Source organism: Gekko japonicus, unplaced genomic scaffold (genome assembly GCF_001447785.1).
Source record: "Gekko japonicus isolate JY-2015 unplaced genomic scaffold, Gekko_japonicus_V1.1 scaffold93, whole genome shotgun sequence".
Taxonomy (NCBI): Eukaryota; Metazoa; Chordata; class Lepidosauria; order Squamata; family Gekkonidae; genus Gekko; species Gekko japonicus.
Genome location: NW_015160838.1, coordinates 1,685,017 through 1,710,410, shown reverse-complemented (window position 1 = coordinate 1,710,410; position 25,394 = coordinate 1,685,017). Strand labels below are relative to the sequence as shown.

Below are 25,394 nucleotides of genomic sequence, written 5' to 3'. Positions count from 1 at the left end.
CTTTCCTCTGGTGCTGGTGGGGTGGCTGGAGACTCAGAAATGGTCAGAATCAGGTTGCTTTTCACGGGGCAAATGTAACATAACCAAGCTCTTAAGTACAGCAATCTTCAAGGATTTAAACATCAGTTGGAGATGAATATCCTTCCAAGCTCAGTATACAGATCTGAGACTAGTGAAAATGTTTAGGATCCTCTGCTGTTTCTGTTGCATTGGATTTTTTTTATTTTGGGGGGGAGGGTCCTTGGCTTGGACACTTCTGTCCAAAACAAAACCAAAGCTTGTGAAAATGCTAATGCACACAAGGCTATTGATTTCCTTGCAGCGTAAAAATATTATTCACGGTATGAATTTTCAGCGTTTTGTAGAATTTTGCAGTTTTACACAAATGCCTCTGACAGCAGTCCCACCCCAGTGGAAAAATGACAGAGCTTCGTATGAAAATGGGCTCCTTTGGCTTACGCCCTCTGAAGTCTTGACTTTTCTGGAAAGACACCACAGCAGCCTCGCATTCAGGCTTTAAAAGGTAAGGCAGTGGCTAATCTGTCTGACTGGTAATTATCCGTGTGGCTTTATTGATTTCTGGAATTACTTTTTTGCCGTTGCCTGTGATTCTTTCTGGTTCTGTGAAAGGATTTAACTTATTTCATTTGGGAGGTCAATGCATTTGTTGATGGATATTGACGTGTACGCTCTGTGCAGCTGGTGGATCACTCCTGACAGTGAGGGAGATCTATTAATGCTCCCTACTATGAAGAGTAGTGCCAGTTAAAAGACAATCCCCCCTCCTTATAGAATGATACAGAATGGTAGACAGAATGATATAGATATTTTTCCCCTTACAGAATGATATAGAGTGATATGGAAGCAGATTTTTTTCCAAAAAAGGACAGTATAGTTAACCTCAATAGCATTTGATTAAACACCATTTTCATCATCAAAAGCAGACCATGCTTTAAAAAAAAAAAAACAGAATCCATTTACATGGAGAGATTCTCAAATCATGTCCATGGAGGTGGAAAAAAATTCCCCAATGGTACTACCAAATACAAGTCTCCTATAGCACAAACAGACAAAATACTCTTTGAAATTAGTCTGTATTGAACTATGTTGGTAAGATACATCGTAGTTCAACTGAAACGGCTGGCTTGGATGATTCATGCTTTCCGATGGTAGGATAACCTTTTGAGAGACAGCAACATTTAAAACTGACGATCCTTTCATGAATGTTTCATGCAGAAAATACCTGCCTATTATATAGTTGTCTTTTTTTGGGGAGAGGCAGATCGGTTGGATTCAGATCAGGTGTTGACGACATAATCCAGAAGATACTTTAACAAGACTCAAGTTCGGAAACTACAAAAGGACTATTTGAGAAGTCCGATATCTCTACAGAGCACATATACAAAAATACACAGATTCAGTCTTATCGTCATAAATTAACACTTTTTAGCATTTTAATATAAAACTTGTAATAATTTCATTCCTACCAGTCCAGCACAATTGAACAAATATATGATCCACTTAAGGGGGGAGGGGAAGGGTTTTTGTTGTTGTTTATAAGGAACTTTTTTTAAAAAAACCATAAAGTGCATTCTGAGCTACGAAAATGGTGCTTACGTAGACGACTGTGTTAAAAAAAAACAAGTACCAAAAGAACCGCTTGTTGTAGCATCTTGCTGCAGCATTTGCAAAGATAAGGCACTTTTGCTGTTGATGTACCTTCGAGAACATGGAGAGCGCGGGGGATCCTGCCCATCAGTAGCCGCCACCTCTTCTTTCCAGAGCAGGCAAGTGGAACTGTTTCATGGGAGATTTAAACTCCTGCTTGTCAGACTGTTGATGAGACAACAGAAGTTACAACCGGCTGTAATCTAGCTGCGTACAATTGTAGTGTTAAGATAAGCAAGGCAGCATTTTACCTTGCAGTGTGTCCCAAAACATGTGATGGGTTGCAACACCTGGACTGGTCTGTTGGTTGCTGGTAAGGTAAAAACTGACTGAAATGGAGGACTAGGGTAAGAAGTCAAGTTGGTTACTGCAGGAACAGTCAGTTTTGGCAACTCTACCACAGAGGGAGGTCCATGATGTCCCAGTGGATTCTCCTGGGCATTCCTCAGAAAGTTCTTTTAAAATAAAGAATACAAAATTCAGTGTTTCAAAGTTGTATCTTTCTGTAGGTTAAATGTATGCTTATAAAAAACAAAAAACACTCTTGTGCCGATCCGTGTTGATGTGGTCATTCCCACATCTGCACTCCTGTGGTGACTCTCAAGACTTCCACCTGATAGTTCTTCCGTATCGGGGGTCTTTGTGGGTAATGTGAGCATGCCATCCAGAACATAAGAACATAAGAGATGCCAATGTTGGATCAGGCCAAAGGCCCATCCAGTCCAACACTCGGTGTCACACAGTGGCCAGAAATACCAGGTGCCATCAGGAGGTCCACCAGTGGGGCCAGGACATTAGAAGCCCTCCCACTGTTGACCCCCCCCAAGCACCAAGAAGACAGAAGAACCGTCCTGGCGGAGGTCTTTAGCCCAATGCAGACACAACCGCAGAAGTGGTGACAACTGTGCCCAAACTGGTATGTGCTGTAAAAGGGCAGGGGTGGTGGGCTCTCCATGCGAAGCAGTTGGAAATGAATGGCTGGGCTCAAAGAAACCAGGGTGCCTGCTGGTAAGGTGGACACTTACCAGGGAAACAGGCTCACACTCTTTTGTTTCGCTAACTGGAAAGAGAATCCATCATTTCATCTAAGGCTTAGAGGCGCATCTAATTTTCTTAATGCGCTCTGTTGCTGCGAGGAAACGATAAAACTAATAGCTAAAGCATCTCCCTGTAGTAGTCATTGAAACAGCATGAAGGGACAGACAAAGATCACAGGTATATTAAAAACAGACTGGGACAAACTGAAGGAGTGGCCTAGGCCTATTAGAAGCTTAAGTGCTGGTACTATGGCCAGGAAGGAAATCTCCTCCCAGTTTTGGAGGTTGTCTTCTTCCGGGGGACAAGACCAGTTGATGTTAACAAAACATTGGTTGCTTATCTGACTCTTTTTCCTTAAATGACCTGCAAGGGCAGCAAAGACCTGGAGGGACTATACTGGAACAGTTTCTCTCTGTCTGCCGCTCAGATCCACCAGAAGATTTCTGCATGTGCTGGGGTCCCTTCGCAAGTAAAAGTGTGGGAAAGCCCTTGTGCTGGCCCTCTGTGCTCAGGTAAGCACAGTGTATACTGATCTGTCTTCCCACTTGGTAGCAATTTCTGGGCACTCTTAAGATGCAGGAAGGGAAACATTCGGTGCTGCGCAAGATCTTGCCGAAGCAGAACTGCACCAAGTCCACTTCTGTCAATGCATCCCTGGATCCAAGACTGTTCTCAATTGCACGGAATCCTCTGACAGCTCATAAACAGATATTGAATGGAAGCCACTGCCAGCATTGTTTTTGCAGCTGGGCCAGATGGTATTTGGTCTTTTCTAATGTAACCAACACTAGGATCCATGTAGCCCTGACCTGGCTAGCCAAGGCTCCTCAGATCTTGGAAGCTAAGCAGGGTTCGCCCTGGCTAGTATTTGGATGGGAGACCTCCGAGGAGTACCAGGATCATGATGTGGAGGCAGGCAGTGGCAAACCGCCTCCAAACGTCTCTTTCCTTGAAAACCCTAAAGTGTTGCCATAAGTTAGCTATGACTTGATGGCAAGGAGGGGGGAAAAAGGATCCGTGTAAATTTTCTGGAAAGGATGGTTTCTGGATGGGTATCAATGCATGTCGGATCCCGTACCCAGAATCATTCTCCAGAGGTTACATGGATAATCTGTTCACCTGAGCCCAAAATATTGTGCCTAAAGCTGGCCATCCTTCCTCCTGTACACTGCTCTGATCTGTGTAATAATATGCAGGATATATGCAAAGCCTTTCAGAACGGACGATACCTGGATGCAGCACTAATCCACACTTGAAACCCCCACCCCCAGTGCCAAAGCCGCTGCGGCATATCAAGGCCGCTGATCAAATCACCCCGTTCGACAGACAAAATGTTTTCCCAGTAAGTCAGAGTGACATTATTTTAAATAAGCTTATTAGGTATTCTTTGATTTAAAAATTACCTGCCTTTGATCCTCCTTTGAAATACGCTGCAAGCCGATGCAATCCCTTTCCACGGGGTTTTCTGCTAATCTCATTTTTCTGTGCATAGTCAGAGCGTTCTTCTCTGCCATCCTGTTCGGTGCAAAGCCAGACAAACCCCCAAATTTGAAACTTGACCGGCACAGACTGGAAAGTCAACTGTCATAGAAGTTTGATCGTTCTGTTACGCTAAGCAGTGATTTAAAATGAAACTGTTAGTCGCCTAATCCTTGTCGGGTGAGAGTCCGGGTTTTGATTGGCACCCCATAGATTTAACAGGCTAAATTTAACTTTGGGACAGACAGCCCGGGGATGAACTCCCACCTCTGCATCGACTATGCAGCTCAGAGTCTGCCTGCATGAAGAGCCTCTGCTTACCTCAACTCTCGGAAGTACGGGTGCTGCAGCGCTTTGCGGGCATCGATTCTGTCGTCGGGATCGTACTGTATCATTGCATACATGAGTCCCAGGCTCTTTCTGGACAAACCGGGCATAAGCGGAGAGATTCCTTTCCCTTTTCTGATGGGGAAGTCAAAGCTCATCAGTCTTGACCTGCATTAAATCCAGGGACACAGAACGCAGTTCTGTCAACTGACTCTCAGTATCACTTGTGGGGGGGGGGGAGGACCTAAGAAAGAGAGCTAAAAAAACACATCAAAGCCCACTTCTTGCTGAACTCTGATTTATAAGTGACATGTGTCAACTGTGCTGCAACCTGTGCGAAAGAGCCATGTCTGCATGCCAAGTATGGTGAGCCATATTCCCTGCTCACCCTCCAAGGAAGAAGAAGAAAAGCAGCTTACAAACTCCTTTCCCTTCCTCTCCCCACAACAGACACCCTGTGAGGTAGGTGGGGCTGAGAGAGCTCTGACAGAAACTGCTCTTTTTCAAGAACAGCTCTGACAGAACTACGGCTTGCCCAAGGTCATCCATCCAGGTGCAAGTGGAGGAGTGGGGAATCAAACCCAGTTCTCCCAGATTAGAGTCCACACACTTAACCACTGCACCAAACTGGCTCTCTGCAGGGAAGAGAGAGGAGGGCCCAGGTGTCACCCTTGCCCTGCTCTTCCCCTCCACACCCTCTCCACGCAGGCCAGGAGCCAACCTGGGGGAAGTCCCCAACCCTGAGCTGCTCAGGTGTATAAAAGCCTGCCCTCGTCAGGGAGGTCTCATGAGGCTACCTGCCCGCATTTTGCCTCCATGTCCTGGAAAATGCCAGGGGCGGCTGGGGCAGCGTCTGTGACAGGGCAGAGGGTTCAAAGCACTTTCTACCACAGCCCTGTAAGATAAGTCAGTATTGTGGGGAGGAGGAGTACGGCTGAGAGAAGCTCGCTGGAGGCTCCCCGGTGAGTTCATGGGAGAGAGAGGTTGTTTGAATTTCTTGGCTCCACAACTTGAATAAGTGTATCTTGTGCGCAAGGTATTTCCGGAACATCTGCAGCTGCCTTATTTTGAGTCGGGCTATTGGCCTGTTGGGGGCCGTGGTGGCTCAGAGGTTAAGACGCTGAGCTGCAGACTGGAAGGTCTGTAGCTCGGCAGCTTGAGATCCTGGTGCCACGTGACGGAGTGAGCTCCCTTCTCTGGCCCCAGCTCCTCGGCCCCTAGCAGTTCGAAAGCAAGAAATTGCAAGTAGATACATAGGTACCACTTCGGTGGGAAGGTAACAGCGTTCCGTGCACCTTGGCATTTAGTCATGCCGGCCACATGACCACGGAAGCGTCTTCGGACAGTATTGGCTCTTCGGCTTGGAAATTGATGAGCACCGCCCCCTAGAGTCGGATTTGACTAGCTTTCGAGCAAGGGCAACCTTTACCTTTATTGGTCTGTTAAGGTCAGTATTGTCTATTCTGACTGGCAGCAGCTCTCTGGTGTCTCATGTACGGGTCTTTCACATCACCCACTACCTGATTCTTTCAGTTGGAGATGATGGGGATTGAACCTGAGACACACACACCCACATGCAAAGGAGATGTTCTGCCACTGAGCCATGGTCCTTCCCTTAGCCACTCTCTACCGCAGCTGTTGCATCATTTATGCTAACCAAGGTACTGTTTGCTCAAATTTTAATACAAGCAAAATAGAACACAAAGATGGATGTGACCTGCAGTGTATCTTGGTGGGGGCTGGTAACCATGGGGAGAGAAATGCATGAATACTATGCATGCACCCCTGCCAGGTACCTAGAAGCGGTCTCTTGACTCTCTGCAGTCTTGTAGCCTTTAGCAGACGCTTCCACCATACTTTTAAAGCTCCCTTCTGCAACAAGGATAACTAGAAGCTTGCTTTTTGAAAGCAAAAGTAGATGCTGAACAATCCGATGATGCGTTCCTGTAGATGTCATGATTTGTAAAGAAATCTGTGGAGTGGTCATAGGACACGGCTTACGCCTACAAGAAGCCCATGCCGTGATAAATCTGTTGGTTGACAGATCCAGAGCAGTTAGCTGTGTTAGTCTGTTGCTGCAAAACAGTAAAAAGCCCAGTAGCACCTTTAAGAGTAACAAACGTTATTGTAGTATAAGCTTTTGAGAAACACAGCTATCATCTGACGAAGAGAGCTGTGTTTCTCGAAGCTTATGCTACAATAAAGTTTGTTACTCTTAAAGGTGCTACTGGGCTTTTTTCTATTATCTCAGAGACTCTAAATCTATAGTATACTATAGGCATTCATTTAAGAAATAATTGGCAGGCAAGTTTTAATTACAGCTAGTGCATTACTTACTGTTTGAACTTATTAAGAGTCTTCTTGGGAGGAGTACCTATAATTTCATGGATTTTTGAGATCTGGTCCAGTTCTTGTAATCCAGGAAAGAGTGGGTTGAAACTGTAAACAAACAGAAGAACAGAATGGGCAGTGCGGAAAATGAAACTTTCTCCATAGTAAGCCAGGCCACTGCCCCTCTCCGATTCACAATGTACCTTGCAATTTCATAGAACACGCAGCCAGTGCTCCACATGTCCATTTTGTAGCTATAGTAGCCATCGGTGAGAAGGCATTCTGGTGCTCTATACCAACGCGTGGAGATGTATTCTGTGTATGGCTGTTTGGAATGTATGCTCCTGCAGGATCCAAAATCCCCTAATTTCAGAAGATCCTGCTGCAATGAAACAGTTGTGCATGTCAAATGAGAAGGGATTTAAAAAACAACACCACAGAAGGGTTTCTAAAAGAACAGACCAGCCATTTTGAGCCTAAGTCCTTGTCAGTGTTCTATACAGGAAATGTGACCCATTTCCCCTTTTTAATTCATGCTCTGGGCTAGCTGTAACTTGTTGAATCTGTGGTCATTGTGCACAATGTTGTGGGCCTAGGGAGATATGTGAAAATGTACAGCCTTGAGTGCTAACATTTCAGAGACCCCTGCAGAAGATGAATTTGACAACAGAAGTCAGGTTGGCTGCTCTGAAATGAGACAATTCCTCTTTCTTTCTTTTTTTAAAGGCAACTTGCTATTTTTACCAACAGTAACAGAAAATACATGTCCCGCCAACAATTGGAAAGGGAGTGGGGACAATACTCTCAGGTTTCCAACAGGAACCTCAGGAACTAATGCTGGAACAGTGCAGTCCTAAGCAGAGTTATACCCTTTTAAGTCTAGTGAAATCAATGGGTTTAGAAAGGCTGTTAACTTTCCTTAGGATCGTCCTGGATGTCCCTCAGGAGTGCCTTATTTTTCCACAGGAGCGTGATGCATTTTGACATCCCAGCTCTGGAGCGGGGAACGAATAGTCCCAATGATTTTGGTGCTGATTCAATGCAACTATTCATGAGAGAGGTTTTGGATGGAAGCCATATCTTGTTTATACTAAAACATTACCCAGCATGACCTACCTTTATTAATATGTTTTCTGGTTTCACATCTCTGTGGAATATTCCATTCCTATACCAAGAGAAGGATTGAGAGAAAGCTAAGCAAGTACTTGTATACCAAAGCCAGGATCCAAATAGCCCCACGCACATCAGGATTTTCAGGACACATGCACCCTCCCTCCCATATAGCCTCTTGTACCTCTTCTGGAAAGCCACACCTGAAGGAGTTGAAATGCTCTGGAACAGCATCCGGGGGGTGTGTGTGCAAGAGGCTGCAGTGAGGACAAATCAACAACCCTTTGTGCATGCACAGAAGCACCTTAGGAGTACAGATCCCGGCCCAGTTCAATGGCCAAATAGTACTTTTTGCAACAACAACAACAACAAAAAATGCAATCCTACCTATGCATGTGATCAAGAGACTTGCATAACTGGTACATGTAACTCATGATTCTTCTTTCAGGCAATGGTTTTTTCCTCCCTAGATTTTGAATGAGTGAAATTAGAGAGTCGTCCCTTTATAGTTTCACACAAAGATTGCTTTCAACCGTAGAGCTTACTACCGTGTTAAGATACGTTTATGAGACAGACTGTTCCTTTGCTGGTGGTAATTTGCACTTTTATATCATCTCTAACATTTTAATCCCACCTCTTCTCCAACGATGCTCGGGGTGGCATATGCAATGCTTCCTCCATGATATTATCCTCACAATGGACCCCACGCGGAGGTGACTTTCTCATCCCTGCCAGTTCGACTGGAAACTCCCTTGTGAGACCCGAACTCTCAAAGCTGTGCAGACAGAACTTTACCTCCTAGTCACTCTATCTTGACAAGAAGGAGGTTGTAAAGGAGGAGGTTGGCTTTCTTATGTAGACAGAGGAAGGGCAAGCCAAACCATCATATCTCTCTCTCCATGGCTTCCTTATTACAGAACAAGAAAGCCATTCTTTTTGAGCCGGGAAGTGCTTTCAAAGCATCACACCCTCTAGACTAGAACAGGTGCTCACTACTAAACACAGAAGGGATACAGCAGGGGTCCTATTATACTGCGCGCTTGTCGCTGTGGTTCCTGTTCCCTGTATGCTGCCTCTTTCTCATCATTACCTGCCCCCTACTTTCCAGCACACAGCCTCTGCAATTAGATCGGAGGTGTCTGCTCTGTATTCCAGAACCCTTCCTTGCCGTCACATACTGGGAAGGAAACGGTATGTGCGTGCAGACAAAGGGCTGGATCCAAAGGTCATTTTCCCACCTGCAGACGGCAAAGGCAATTCTTAACCATTCCTTCCCAATTTGCTCCTTGCACTGTTCCTGATAGTCACCCTGTGTGTGTCCACCCCCCGCCCCCAACCAAGAGCTACATTTTGGAGAAGTGAGTGGGCTGCAGTAGAAGAGGAAGATGAATGATAATCCCCCCCCTCCTCCGGCTGCTGGCAAAAGTGTCTTATGCTGGAGGAGAATGACCTTTTGATCCAACCCAAAGCAGATTTCTGCATAAAGTTTCATAAACGGTTTTTGCAAGAGTATAGCTGATGTTCAGCATTTTATTAATGTTGATTTGGCTGCACTTTCCTGCTTACGAAAAAGGCAGGGAGAGTCCTCGAGTAACCACCCAAACAGGGATCTGCTTGTACAAAAGGCAAAGGAGATGGGAGGGGTAGTAAGGATGGGAAATAGGTAAGACTGAAAAGAAAACCTGGTCAAATCCCATCCATCCTGTTTGTTTTCGGGAGTCTGGATTTTTCTGCATATAATGCAAACAATGTTTTTAGCTGTCACAGCACAGCCCACATACCTTTTATCAGTTCGTATATGTTCATGTCCATAAGTTCACATACTAATGCAACAGCGCCAGCTTTCTTGTCACTAAACAAGAAAAAGTTTTAGTTTTAATGTGACTACATGGAAACAGGAGATTTCCCTCACTCATTTGGTTTGTTTTCTTTTCTCCTTTGCAAAAAAGGCCAACTTTGCTTTGCCACCATGGAATTTATTTATGGCACAGGAGAGAAGGCGGCATGGCATAGCCCAATCTAGGAAGCAGTCAGTACATGGAAGGGAGACCATCAAGGAAGGCTCCGCAGAGGAAGGGAATGGCCAACCACCCTTGCTTAATCACTTGCCTTGAAAGCCCCTTGCTGGAGGGGGGGGGTCGTCATAAGTCGGCTGGGACTTGACGGCACGTTACACACCCACATTTATTTATGGTGATAATTTCCCACTTAATTTTTTAAAAACTCTGCCTTTACAAATGTTTAATGTGAAAAAGAACTGAATATACAATAACAGGGTTTTGTCCTAGTGCAGTCAAGAAGCCCTGTCTGTGTGTCTCAATATGTATCAGAAATGACAAAGAAGTCCTGGGCTACATCTGAAGATTTTGGTAGTTTATAGCAGGAATCTGTGCTTGTTACCACCACTACATGAAAGCTATGCTCTGCGATGTCAAAATTACCTACAGTCTGTTAACAATGATATGTGACACTTGGTATTGTTTGAAGGTAAAACAGCTCTCAGATTATCAGTCACTATTTGGTTGCAGACAAGTTACAATTAAAGAGAGCCCTGCTTTTCTCTAGGAAAAAGCAGGTGATGATAAAGTTAACTCAGTCTTCTTTTTGTAGTCTGGAGTAATGGGATTTAATACCAGCATTTCACAGCTCTTAATTTCACGAGAAGCTAGTGTAAAAACTGTAGACAGCATAGCTGACAATTACTTATTGCCCATACAAAACAGACAGGTGTCACAATGGTGTTCATTACAAGAGATACAAAGTTTATAGCAGGAATCTGTGCTTGTTACCACCACTACATGAAAGCTATGCTCTGCGATGTCAAAATTACCTACAGTCTGTTAACAATGATATGTGACACTTGGTATTGTTTGAAGGTAAAACAGCTCTCAGATTATCAGTCACTATTTGGTTGCAGACAAGTTACAATTAAAGAGAGCCCTGCTTTTCTCTAGGAAAAAGCAGGTGATGACAAAGTTAACTCAGTCTTCTTTTTGTAGTCTGGAATAATGGGATTTAATACCAGCATTTCACAGCTCTTAATTTCACAAGAAGCTAGTGTAAAAACTGTAGGCAGCATAGCTGACAATTTCTTATTGCCCATACAGAACAGACAGGTGCCACAATGGTGTTCATTACAAGAGATACAACACTCCTTTAGCTTAAATTCTTGAGTCCCAAACTGCATTTCCTTTGTGCCTCTGGCATTGTTAATTTGGCACCATATACACACTCAAGACATGTGTTTTAAAACTGGATTGTGCAAAGAAATTGCTGGGAAATTTGCCATGCCATTGATAGGTGTTTACTGCTCACACAATACAAGCTTGAAGAGATCAAGAGCTCCTATTCCCAACAGTAGGGGTCTTGGGGAACAACTTGGCAGGACAGTGAGAGATTTGTGACTGGGTTTTTCCTGTGTACATCTTTTTTAAAAAGACGTAATAGCGGTAGTATGAGAGGAGGAGTCTATTTGGATTGGATCTACAGCCTTAGGAGTGAGTTTAACCTTTTCTCCTCTGCCCTTTTTTTGTGATGCAGACTCCTCACTTCCTGTTGCAGAAATCATACAGGCACCCATGTATTTTTCAACTATTTAAGCATTTCTGTGCTGCTTTTCTCCCCAGTGGGGACCCAAAGCAGTGTTCAATACCAAAACACAATGTAAACCACCGAAAAAGGGGGAAAGAAACGGCTTCCATGTACAGGACATGTCTTTCTCTCTGCCAGCAGATCTTCCTCCTTGCTCCCAGCTAGGTCAACCCGTTAAAAATCTAAAGGGCAAGAACACTTGGACTCTTGCCCTTCGGCTCACACCTCTGGGTCAGACCTGGCTTTTTAAAAGTTGCCTGAAAAGAAAGTGCCTGTACATTTCCTCCTTGTGGGGCAAAAGAAAAACCATTTGGGGGGGTGGGCGATTTGCACAGGGACTCACCCTTTCCCACTGCTGTGGTTCTGTAAAGCTTATTTCTCACTGTCTTGTAAGAAACAGTTCAGAGAGGGTAGTAAAGAGAGTAACAGAAGTGGTTCAACTACAGTCTGCTAGCTAAATACCATTTCATTGTAGTCCCCGATCTGAACTCTCCAGCAATTATTAACTCTTTTTCTTTTTAAGTGTAGAGATCTGATCACAGATCTTTTCTCATGTCTTGTGTGGCCCTTGGCGGCCATGTTGGGAGACAGACATGCAACAAAGGGCAGGCTGTCGCCATTCAATAGCAAGAAGGAGGGTGGTTGCCTCAAATATTAATGTGATTGACGTTGTTGAATTGAACACATGAAGCTGCCGTATACTGAATCAGACCCTTGGTCCATCAAAGTTAGTATTGTCCACTCAGACTGGCAGTGGCTCTCCAGGGTCTCAGGCAGAGGTCTTTCATGGCCCCTGCTAACATATCCATTTAACTGGAGGTGTGGGCGATTGAACTTGGGACCTTCTGCTTGCCAAGCAGAGGTTCTTCCACTGAGACACAGCCCCTTCCCAGCTGCCTTATTCTGAATCAGAGCCTTGGTCCATGAAAGTCAGTATTGTCTACTCAGACTGGCAGTAGCTCTCCAGAGTCTCAGGCTGAGGTCTTTCACATCACCTCCTGCCTGATCTTTTTTGTTTTTTTTAACTGGAGATTCTGGGGATTGAACCTGGGACCTTCTGCATGCCAAGCAGATGCTCTGCCAGTGAGCCACAGAGCCTCATTAAGTAATGATCAAACACCTCCCGCAATCTCATTTCTTTAAAAAAAAAAAAAACAACCCACTGGCGAAGACTAAACAGGAAACAGGAAGGGGTAAAAAAACACAGTACTTACAATATCACTTCATGCAGCGTAAGGATGTTTTGGTGTGGATTCAGTCGCCTCAACGCCTGTATTTCTCTCATGTTGTTCACATGTTCAAGACTAAAACACGGTTTAAAGTGAGAAAACCAGGCTAGACTGTTTAGGATGAAATTGTAACTAACACTCCCTAATTAAAGAATAAACACTGCTTTCTTTTATGTGGTTCTGTGGAGTTGTTGGGTCAGATCATGTAGATACAAAAACTCAAGATGGGTAGCTGTGTTAGTCTTGTCTGTAGCAGTAGAAAAGAGCAAGAGTCCAGTAGCACTGTAAAGACTAACAAAATTTGTGGCAGCATAGGCTCTCTCCTGAGTCACTGCTCACTCAGTGACACTTAGTGAGCAAACAAATTGTTTGGAATCATAAGAACATAAGAGAAGCCATGTTGGATCAGGCCAGTGGCCCACTTAGTCCAACACTCTGTGTCACACAGTGGTCAAAACCCAGGTGCCAACAGGAGGTCCACCAGCGGGGCCAGAACTCCAGAAGCCCTCCCACCGCTGCCGCCCAAGGACCAAGAATACAGAGCATCACTGCCGTAGACATAGAGTTCCATCTATACCTTGTGGCTAATAGTCACTGATGGATCTCTGCTCCATAGGTTTCTCCAGTCCCCTCTTAAAGCTGCTCGTGCTTATAGCTGCCACCCTTTCCTGCAGCAGTCACTTAGTGAGAAGTGACTCACAAAAGCTCCTACCTTGCCACAGGTTCTGTTAGTCTTTAAGGTTCTCTTGGACTGTTGCTCTTTTCTACTAGATATAAGCTGTAACAACAATAATAGAAAAATCCACTAAGGTGCTTGCACGCAATTGTTGGCCAGTGCTGGGATTCGATGGCATTTTCCCTCCCGGCAACAGCTTCTTATGTTGCATCAGAACCCCCTTGAGATGTTCCCCTGTAGTCTGAAAGCCACGTATGTTGATCTCTGGAAGACAAGCCACTCAGTTTGAGCTCTAAAGATGGTCCTCTTTTTCTGTTTCCATCAAGCCTATTTTATACACAAGGTGAGCCCTGCCCCCACAAGCTCATCTAGACCATCTCTTCCCCTACACTGATTTCTCAACCATGTGAAGAGGAAGAAGCTGGGATATTCATACTGATAACCCTTGAATCGAGTAAGATTATAGGGTTACTCACCAACAGGGTTTTTGTACGGCATTTTAAAATATTCAGAATCCACTTTAGAATCATTTTTTGATAAGGAAGGTTAAACAAATTGGTTTGGAATCTGAGGTCAATGTTTTTAAAAAAATTGAAAATACCATTTGTGCTTACCTTTCAAAATGCTGTTTCATTTGTTTACATGCATAATATTTTCCGTCTCTCAGACACTGTACCTTCAGAACATCGGAAAAAGTTCCCTCTCCAATTTTACCAATTGTTTTGTATTCTAAAAAGATCAGCAAGACTAGGTTTTAGTGCAGATTGCGAGGTTATTATCTTTAAGATACCTTGAGAAAATTCTGCTTGAGAAAACAGTTGTACTTGTGGCTTACTAATGGTATCCTCATTTCCCATCTAGAGATTCAGCAAATTGAGCCCTTTGAACCAACTCTCTATGATCACTATAGCTGTCAAAAGCTAAGGTTACATCTTTCATGAATGCATAATGATTCTGAGAAGTACAGCTCTTACTACGGAATGTTATGTGGAAAGATCATGTCCAGCGATGAATTAATTCCTGGGATTTTAAATGCACTTTAAATTCCAATTAAGACAAGCACAGATAGTCATTTTCTTCAACAGTGGTTCACAGAATTAAAATGCTAATCAGATACATGCCTATTTGGTATTCTGAAGTTCAAACTGGATGTGCATCCATGCCAGAAACAAGTTGCAGACATGCAAAAAGCTTGACAACTATAGTGTTTAAATTAAGCGGACATTTATTGGGCTGGTTTTGTCCTCTTGAGAATCTCTATAACATCTGTATCACAGTTCACAGCTGAAGCAAGATTTTGTGATGTCCCACAGATCTAAAACATAATCTTGATCCATTGTTTTTCCTTAGCTTTTGTGTTTGGCAAGACTCTAGTTTATTTTATCACTCTTTCGACTATACTTTATCCGTTTTACAATAAGTACTTGCAGATCCGTACTAACGTTCTGCCCAGCCATTTTCTGAATTAGAAAGCAGAGAGGAATCTCTAGTGTTCTGCATATGAGCTCTACAGCAAGTGCTTCTAAAAAGCTTTAAGTTCTCCTCAACTCTTGATTAGGCTGGATGTTAAATGCTTCCTTAAGACTATCCTTCAAGTTGAACTCTAGCGTTCCAAGAAACAGGGTTGAACTCTAGCATTCCAAGAGAACCTCTCTCTGTCCTAAGAGGGAGCCACCAGCCAACCACAACCTCCAATAGGCAAGGGCCTTGCCCATTTTCCTGAAGCATGGAGCAGATGCCATGTTGGGGAATGGTGCTCAGAAGAGCCACATGTGGCTCCCAAGCGCTCTACTGGCTAATTTCTTGTGACATAATTGTCGCCATTAACCCCTACGGAGGCTTTCTACAAACCGCTTTACTGAGTCCTTATTTCAAGAATGGAAGAAGCAGATCTCTTCCCCTGTTGCTATTCTTTCCCACTGGAGGCCTCCACTTGTGAATCTGTTTACACTGCAGCTCAAGGAGGAAGGCAGGGTTTAGGAGTCCTGAATTCTATATTTATACCCATCTACTGCTACTCTTTTTACAAAACAGTCAGCAACACTATGCCAAAGAACTAGAAATCGGTTGGGGGGGGGAGGCTCCCCTACCCCCATCCCCATTTAAAACAAAATGCCTGTACATTTGCACTATACTGTAGCAGCACAATTTACACTGCATAGTTGTGCAAATGCTCAAAGAACAACCCTGCCCTTTGCATTCAAGTACAGGCCAAGCTTCTTTTGCTGTCTATTTTTTTGTGCTGCTAGTCCCTGGAATGTCTTTGATGCAAAAAAACCCCAATGAAACAAAAACCCACTACCTCCCATTCAGGCACTGGTCTGGCCAAGTCTTGTGTATAGAGCAGGAAGGGTTCCCCAAGGGTCATCTAGTCCAACTCCCTGCATAATGCAAGAAATTCACAGCTGCCTCCCCGGCCCCCCACTCCCTCCACTGACTCCCTGCTCAATGCCCAGAGGAAGGCAAAAAACCTCAAGGATCCCTGGCCCAATCTTGCCTGGAGGGAAATTCCTCCCTGACCCCAAGGTGGCAACTGGCATTACCCTGGGCATGTAAGAAAAGGGCCATGAGAGCTGATCACAGGCTCATCCCTTCCTACCCTCCTTCTCATCATCTGCCGAAATTCATAGTCGTAAAATCAGCATTGCAGTCAGACGGGCTTCCAGCCTCTGCTTAAAAACCTCCAGAGGGCCACCACCATCTCCCAAGGAAGCCTTTCCCCCTGACGAACTGCTCTAATTGGTTTTTGATAACAGAAAAAAACATTGCATCCCCTCAACCTATCTTGTGTGTTCATAACTCATCAGGCACCCTTTGGTCTCGGTGGAATGGGCAGAGAAAGGTGAGGAAAAGTCACTGAAGGCATAAAGGGAGAACAGCTTGTTCACATACAACAGCCAGACTGGCTGACTTTGGAGTTAATGGGATTATGTGGGACATCAGTCACACACAATGTGATTTCTTGTAGAATGTCAGACGGTCACATTATAAAGTTGAATGTATAAATAAATAAATTAACCAGGTATATCAGAACACCAGTTTAGGGTATACTGTCTGGCTACACCCTCTTCATTCTGATGCACTGTTCATTCCTCGACATACACCCAAGGGTCATGGGCATTGCCACAGCTGAAGTGTGTGAGTCCCTACCTCACTATGTGAGACCGCTGCTTGGAAGGGCCTGGGGCCTCCCTGCAGAATTCTGGTCCCTGGCGACCAGGCTGCAGGGTCAAAAACAGCACTGCTTGGGTGGATCTTCCAAAGAGACAGAGGCAGGCAGAGATATCTGTCTTTCAAGCAGGGCCATGTAGAGAGGTAAAATGTATGGAAATTTTTAGAACCATGGGGGAGTATGGAAATTTTTCAGAAAACAGAAATATATACAATATACTACGGATGTGTAAGAATGATTATTAATAGGTACAGGACAAACAAAATGAAGTATTTCTTTACTCAGTGAGTAATTAAACTGTGGCATTTGCTGCCAGCGGATGTAATGATGGGCCAAAAGGAGGCTGGTTACATAGATTCACAGAGGAGAGGTCCATCAACGGCCACTAACCATGGTGAGTAAAGTGAATCTCCACATTCAGAGACATTAAACCTCTGAAGCCCGGTGTTGGGAGGCAACATTAGGGAAAGCTTCGGCTTCTGTGCCCCGTTTGTTGGCCTCTGTGTGAAATGGGATGCTGGACTAGATGGACCACTGGCCTGATCCATCAGGGGTTTTCTTGGACAGTGGCAGGACAATCCTATGCAGAATCACTTCAGTGTAAGCCTACTGGTTTCACTGGAGTAACTCTTCCCAGGATTACACTGTGACATGGCATAGCACACAAATGCATGTGCCTGCATGTCTTTAGCAAATTTTGCATTCCAGATGTGAATATACTTTCCTCTTTATTCACCCTTGCAACCACTGCAGTGCAGTGCACTGTCACATATTCTCCAGCAGCCTTCACAAAGCTCTCCTGCTCCCCTCCATGAACCCAGGTGCCATGGCTTCCTCTGCATCCCTTTTGTCTCTGCAGGCTGGGGCAGCCGTTGGTTACAAAGGTGCACTTCTTCCCCCACCCCCCATTAGGTATGTAAGTTATTTCCTGTATGCACTACTGCTATCTCTTCACAGTAACACTGGGGAGGGAAAAGGGAGGAAAACCTGAGCTGGCAGCTACCAATGCAATCCTACAGCAGAATTACTCCAGTCTAAGTGTGGAGTAACTCTGCTTAAGGACTACACTGTAAGAAAGGCACCTGCTGGTTTCTACATCTTGGGAGCTGCATTGGCCCCATAACACTGGCCCAGTACAACTCTGAGGACTTTAAAGACCTGCACTTAGAACTCCTGGTTTAAACAAATTACCTTCCATCTTGCTTCCAAAACTGTGGACCCCAGTGGAGATTACTGAGTCTTGGCATGCTGCTTTAGGATAGTTAGGGGACAGCTATGGTCAGGAACACTTTTAATCCACTTTGGTTGATTGGCCAGCTGTATTCCTTTCATGAGAGGAGGGCTTTGGCCGTGGCTACTCATGCCTTTGTGACACACAGACTAGATGACTGTAGTAGGGTCTATGTACAGTATTCAGAAGAGTGTCTGAGAAATGCTGCTCACTCAAAATGCTGCTGCTGTAATGCTGGGAGCGAACACCTACTATTCTGTTCCATCTTCTGGCTGGCTGTTTCTGAGCCCACTTCAGAGATCTTTAAAATCCTAGACAAGCCTGGAGCTACAGTAGCTTTCCCTATACAGTTCTGCCTGCCTGCACTCCATGAGCATCTTTGGATACCTTACTTAATGTGCTTCCATCACCTGAAATACTGTGAGTGGCTACAAGAGACAGGACAATCACAGGAGTGACAAGATTCTAGAATGGCCTCCTAGGAGAAAGGTCACCTGACCCATCTTGTCTTGGTCTTGAGATTGTCATCTCTGAGAGGGCCTTTGATGGCCATCTTTGAGAGTCTGGTGGCACCGATATCGGAGACTGTGCAATAACTGGTGCAATCTGTTTTAAATTCCTTGTTTTAATTAGCTATTTATTATTGTGCTTTTTGTGATGCCGAATGGCCTAATTATCTGTTGTGATCTGCCCTGAGCCCGTTCACAGGGAGGGTGGAATATAAATTTGAATGAATAAATAAATGATTTTAAGTCTGTACATTCTGCTTAAATTGTGGGCTAATTACACGGCATTATATGTGGTTTCAGTGGCATTTCCTTTATGCTTTTCATCTTTCAAATGACTTTTAGGTCTCTTTTTCACTTAAAAAACCCTGCATACTATGTATTTTCTAAGGTTGTTACATTGTTTTGAATCTATGAACCACCCTGGGGATCTGTAAAAGTTGAAGGTGCTTCTAATTAAATGAAATGTGATATCTAAACAGAATTTTATTAAGCATTCAAATGACTTTTAGGTCTCTTTTTCACTTAAAAAACCCTGCATACTATGTATTTTCTAAGGTTGTTACATTGTTTTGAATCTATGAACTACCCTGGGGATCTGTAAAAGTAGAAGTTGCTTCTAATTAAATGAAATGTAATATCTAAACAGAATTTTATTAAGCATAAGGCAGGCTTCCCAAGTACTTACCGTGATTCAGCGGGGGACACAGACATCCTTGCAGGATCATTCCTGCGGGGACAACAGATGCGCCGCACCATGCTGTCGCCAGGAAGTGACGCCGGGCAACGTTCTGGGAATGGGGCTGGAAACTCGATGGTACCATCGAGTTTTCAGTCCCATTGCCAGAGCGTCGCCCGGCGTCACTTCATGGCGACAGCATGGTGTGTTACAGGGAGGAATGGTCTGGCCGGGGAGCATGTTTCCCCCACCGGATCACGGTAATTACTTGGGAACCCTAGCATCAGGTGTTCCCCAGCAGCACACCTGGTAGCCGCTAGCCACATTGTGACCACACCAATCCTCCATACTGATCCTTTCTAGCTCACATAACACAACGGATCTTATCAAGACCAGTGCACAAAGCACAGTCTGAAAGTACAGCTGTTGCACACACCCCATAATACTTGATGTCTCTTTCCCACAGACTATATGATAAGAAAAATAACACTAGTCCACCCACCAAGGTATTGTTTGCTCTCCAGGGTCTCAGGTGGATATTTTCCTGCTGTGCTATCTGAGTACCTTTGCCTGAAGATACAAGGGAGGGGTTTTATGCATATGAACCATATGGTGTATGACTGAACTATGGACCCTACAAAAATTCTTCCCCTGCTTCTTTGTTTAGAATTACGATATGTGGTCTATGTACATTAGCTTTCTGTTGACTATTCTATTTATTCAAATAAAGCATACACCTATGCCTGAGAGTAAGACCCATGAAACACTGTTTCTGAGCACACACACACAGGATTAGCTTTTAGGAAATGTATTTAGGATGGGCTGCGATGCAAATGTATCTTTTTAACAAGAGCCCTCATAGCCAGTATGACCACCAGGTGCATGAAACGGACTGAAAACATGATAAGTCTAGGTTTACTTACTTGGAAAAGAGAGAAGTTGGATGGTGGACCAATAAGAATTAAAGGGGCAACACACTCAGTTTCAACCCATGCCTAGCTAAATGTAAGAGGATTTAATTTTATTTTAGCAATATGAGAAGTGTCCTTAATCTTTATGCAGTTCTTAAGAGTCAGGTTTATAAACGAAGCCATGTTAATTGAGTTCTAGTTCATTAGGATCAAGGTACTTGATGCTGTGCTTTTCCTGAGTGGCATGGACTGGAAATCTTCTGTAGCATCACATTCCAACATGAAAAGCTTAATGCCATGTTACTGATTTCCTTTCAAGTTCTCACAAGCTTCTTTCATCTTACCTATTTTTCCCTATCCCCCCCCCCAAATGCTCATATCTTCCATTGCTAGCACCACAAATTCATTACTAGGGCTACAGCATTACATACCCACCTAATTTGGGGCAGAGAGAGATGGGGGAAGAGAAAGAGGGCAAGGCGTTAATGTTGTATTTATTGATTTACAAGATTTATACCCCTACACTAAAGGTGACTAGACACTTCTCAGCTGGTCTACTCAGAACCCTACTCAGCTCTATTCAGTGGGGCTTATTCCCAGAAAAGTATTCTTAGGCATGCAGACAATGTGTAAGTTGTCTCTTTCTACTACGGGCCAGTATTAATTGTTATATTTGGGTGTGTGTGAACATGGTGGGAATCATATCCCCAGAAGAACAACTCTGGTGAAATTATTTTTTGCATAGCCATTGGGGGTGGTGCAGGGGCATATCCACGCCCACCCACCCCCTTCCTCTATTTCTTCTCTCCCCGCCCACATACGCCTGCTTATTGCCACCGTTAAATGCAGATAAAAACACCCTTCCCACAAGCAGACCAGAGCCCCCTCCCCAACCTTCCCCTCGACGAGATCCTATCCTACTCCTCTTGCCCTTCCTTACTGTTCATCCTCCGCTCGCTTGCCGAGTGGCGCAAACGCCGTGGCGCCGCCCTCCGAACCTTTGCACACACCGCCTCACCTCACCCGCCCCTAGGGTAACGCAAGCGCAGTGGCTCACCTCCGCCCTCTCCTATTAACTGCGGGAAACACAAAGTGGTCTTCATGATCGCGGGGCTTTGACATTCGCGCACGCGCACTAGCGGGCACCGCCCAGCTTTCTCCTTGCGCCGAGGACGCTCGCTGTGCGCAGCCGCCCCCACCCGCCAGCATTTAAGCACATGCGCGGTGTCTTGTTTCTGCGTCTCTGTAGTAGTGCTTCAAGTAGTGATCGCACCCGGCTCCGCTAGCGCTCGTTAGGGGCTCTTTTAAAAGTTATGGCCGCCAGCGCCGGCAGCTGCAATGGGTGTGTGTGTGTGTGTGCGAGAAACGTTCCCCGCCTCACTGAGCCCCGGACTCTTTGGACTCCTAGGGGCAAATTCCACCTCTGGCCTGTGATGTCCCAGCCGCTCAGACATCACACGCGAGAGGTCATTCCGGCTCCCCCAGGTCTTGTTAGGGGCTCTTTAAAAAGTTATGGGCAGCAGCAGCTGCAATGGCCGCTGGTGCCATCAGCTGCAATGGGGGGGCAGACCCCCCCTCCCTGACCCCTGGGGTGGTGGCCTTGGACTCCTAGGGGCAAATTCCACCTCTTGCATTGCTGCTCGGACATCACAGTAAGAGGTCATTCCGGCTCTCCCAGGTCTTCCGCGGCGGTCAGCGGCAATGGGGGGGGGGGGTCGAGAAACTTCCCGTCTCCCTGAGCCCCGGGGTGGTGGCCTTGGACTCCTAGGGATAAATTCTACCTCTTGCGTGTGATGTCCGAGCGGCAACAGCGAGAGGTCATTCCGGCTCCCCCAGATCTTTAAAAAGTGATGACCGCCAGCGCTGGCAGCTGCAATGGCCGTTGGTGCCATCAGCTGCAATGGCCGCTGGTGCCATCAGCTGCAATGGGGGGGCAGACCCCCCCTCCCTGACCCCTGGGGTGGTGGCCTTGGACTCCTAGGGGGAAATTCCACCTCTCGCGTGTGATGTCCTCCTATGGGGCAAATTCCACCTCTCGCGGGTGACAAGCCAGAGGTCACAGGCGAATGGTCATTCCGGCTCTGGACTCATAGGGACAAATTCCACCTCTCTCCTGTGATGTCCTCCTACGGGCAAATTCCACCTCTCACGGGTGACACACAGGCGTGGTCATTCCGGGTTTGGTAAAGGTTCCCTTGCTCGAAAGCCAATTCGAGTCCGACTCTAGGGTTGCGGTGCTCATCTCCGTTTCAAAGCCGAAGAGCCAGCGCTGTCCGAAGACGTTTCTGTGGTCTTGTGGCCAGCATGACTAAACACCAAGGCACAGAACGCTGTTACCTTCCCACAGCTCTGGTTAGGGGCTCTTTAAAAAGTTATGGCCGTGGGTGGGGGGAGAGAAAGGTTCCCCCTCCTCCCTGAGCCCCGGGGTGGTGGCCTTGGACTCCTAGGGGCAAATTCCGGTGCCCCCAGCTCTCGTTAGGGGCTCTTTAAAGCACTATGTCCCCATCTGCGGATTTAGGGGACTGTTGAGAGTTAGATATATAGATACGAGGAAGTGAGGCGTGACTGAGGAACGCTTATGCTGGAATAAAGTTTGTAACCCTTTAATGAGCCACTCTCCCGTTTTAATTTTGTTGCACTACTCCGCTGGAATCATTCCAGTGCAATAGAAAGAGGCGTCGCTCTTCTCCGCGACGCCTCCTCCGTGCCCAATAGCGGCTTTCCACTTTTAAACCGGAAGTCCTCTCCCGAGCCCTTTCCGGTCTCTATGGTTGATCGTCTCTTCAAACCGTGTGCCGCGGACCGGCATTAAGATGGCGGCTCTTGTGGAAAGCGAAGGGGACGCTGCCTTGTCGCTTTCTGACGGGAACGACGATGCCGTTGCTCAGGGGCCGGCGGCTCCCTCTGGGGCTGCTCTACCGGCGCAGCTCTTCCAGAATCATCCCGCGGTTGCGGCTGAGGACCAGCGGTTGGGGGTCGTGGCCGAGGAAGGGCCGTCCGGCGAGGCGCCTCCTGGAAGAAAGGCCGCCACGGAGCTGGTGTTGTCCTTCGGCCTCCTACAGCAGCCGGCTCCCGCCCCAGCTCCTCCGAGGAACGTGGGGCCTTCGTTGGCGGCCGCGGAGAGCGGCTCTTCTTTGGCGCTCCCTGCCACTTCCTCCGCAAGGCGGCCTTTCGGCGGCTCGACCGACCCTCCTACGGAGCCCCTGCTAGTGTCCCAGGCCCCGCACAACGCGGCGCAGCAGTTGCAGGATGTAGCCCGGCGGATCGCCCTCCAGCAGGGCAAGTCGGAAGCGGGCGCTACTGCTGTTCCTCCCGCCAGGCTGCTTCCACCCCAGGCACGTCTGTGGAGTTACAGAAGGAGGAGGAGGAGGAGGGCGGGAGGGTGGCTCGGAATGGTTTTCTGGGGTGTCTTTTATACATGCCGGGCCTTGCCAACCTCTGGGTGGGGTCTGGAGTTCTCCTGGAATTATAGCTGCTCTCCAGACTGGAAATCACTTCCTCTGGAGAAAATGACGGCTTTGCCGTGCGCTCTTTGGCATTATACCCCACTGAGTTCCCTCTCCAGGCTCCACTACAAAATCTTCAGAAGTTTTCCAGCCTTGAGTTGGCAACCCTTGCAGGGAGGGAGGGGGTCAAGTGGACTGCAGCGTTAAAGACTCTGGAATGTTGTGTCTTGTGGGAGTGAGTGCCACTGCTTTGGCTTTACTTCAGTCACTTCCTGTGGCAGGTAAAAAGAGCAGAATGAGACAAGTCTCCTTCACTTGCATTGCAGAAAGTCATCCTCCTTTAGGGACTTTTTTTTTTTTACTCTTCTTCCTGGCCTTTAATTCCTGCTAGATCAAGATGGGTAGCTGTGTTAATCTGTTTGTAGCAGGAGAAGAGAGCAAGAGTCTCGCAGCATCTTACGAAACAACAAAGTTTGTGGCAGGGTATGAGCTTTCAGCCTTGAAGGTGCTACTGGACTATTGCTCTTTTCTAATTCCTACTAGAAGAGCTAGAATATTTTGCATTAATAGCAAGATGTCCTTATAATAACATTACTGTGAGTAATGTTTTTCTGTGTATAGGAGATCTAGATTAAATTAAAAAGGATCAATTTAAATACTAGTTCAGATCTGTTTGGAAAGCAATATGGTGTTGTAGGTCTCTAATGTTCAAGAGTTTGAGAGAAGTCTATGTAATCTTATGCTTAAATAATCTTTATTTCTTAAAGCATTTGGAAACCATGTGTGTCCCAGTGCAGCCTGATCAGACAAAAGAAAATGAAAGACCAGCAGTATTTTTTGCCACAAATCAACCCCGGAATGTAACCACAGCTCAGCCAGTTGAGAAGAATGCAAAGATTTTGGGACTCAATGTTGTTAATCCTCAGATCATTAGGATAGAGCCTCTTACAGTGACTGGATCACATCAGTTTTTCTTACACAACTCCTCTGGGCCAGCAATTCAGCTGCTTCTGCAGAGACCTTTACATTCCCATGGACAAGTATCTGCAGATAAGATAATGACACACCAAACATTAAATGAGCATAGAAACAAGTCCTTTACACAAACTCCATGTGGTACTGTGGATTCAAAAAATCCAGCAAACCCTATCGTAAACTGTGAGAAGAAACAAAGAGAACAAAAACTTAAAAAGAACCTGAAGGTGAAAACCCGATCTGGGCGGATTTCACGTCCTCCCAAATATAAAGCTAAGGATTACAAATTTATTAAAACTGAAGACTTGGCGGACTGTCATCAGTCTGATTCTGATGACTATTCTGAGCTCAGCGTAGAAGAGGATGAAGAGGGCAAGGAGAAGGAAATGCCCTTGTTTGGTCCCTTGACCTATGACTTGAGGCCAAAATTGTTCAAGTGTCAGACTTGTGAAAAATCCTACATAGGAAAAGGAGGATTAGCACGACATTACAGATTGAATCCTGACCACGGGCCACAAGAATCTTCACCATCTTCCCCTGTGAATCGGCTTTGTAGTGTGACATTGCTGGAAGACACTGGGAAAGCAAACGGTGAAAGTAGCCATCGGACTCTTGTACCCCCACAGGGTACTGTAACAAATGAAAAGGCAGATGCCACAGAAAATGGGCAACAGGTAAAAAGGTTTATTTTGTCCCCTTAGTAAATTTGAGGACACAATCCCAGCATTGTGAATTATTCACGGAGCGAGATTTGAGTACAGTAGCACCTTAGAGACCAGCAAGATTTCCAAGGTGTAGGCCGGGGGTGACCAAACTGTGGCTCTTTCACACATATTGTGTGGCTCCTGGCAGGGTGGCTAGGGAAGCTAAATATCATTAGCAAACAAACATCATTGGACAAATAAATATCATTATCGATATCTGCTTTTACCACTTTTGTTGTTATTTTTAGCAGTCTCATTTATAATGTTAATAAAAAGCAAATTTGCATATTTCCCAGTAAAAATGCGTAATATTTGTTCATG

General features: G+C 45.7%; 1 protein-coding gene across 2 annotated transcripts; it reads right to left on the bottom strand.

Annotated features, from left to right (window-relative positions):
* Positions 1–1,139: 1,139 nt before the first annotated feature.
* MOK (MOK protein kinase) lies at positions 1,140–21,051 on the bottom strand. 2 transcript variants are annotated; one of them, XM_015418558.1, is made up of 13 exons: positions 21,006–21,051; positions 14,064–14,178; positions 12,759–12,848; positions 9,735–9,805; positions 8,341–8,419; positions 7,960–8,008; positions 7,047–7,225; positions 6,850–6,951; positions 4,507–4,680; positions 4,110–4,221; positions 1,920–2,123; positions 1,720–1,833; positions 1,140–1,179 (listed from the first exon to the last, which is right to left on the bottom strand). In XM_015418558.1, the coding sequence occupies exons 1-12, from the start codon at positions 21,049–21,051 to the stop codon at positions 1,756–1,758; spliced, it is 1,299 nt and encodes a 432-aa protein (XP_015274044.1). In that variant the 3' UTR covers positions 1,140–1,179; positions 1,720–1,755. The 2 variants fall into 2 exon arrangements, with proteins under 2 accessions (XP_015274044.1, XP_015274037.1); XM_015418551.1 differs by lacking the exon at positions 1,140–1,179 and having other exon boundaries at positions 1,468–1,833.
* Positions 21,052–25,394: the final 4,343 nt, after the last annotated feature.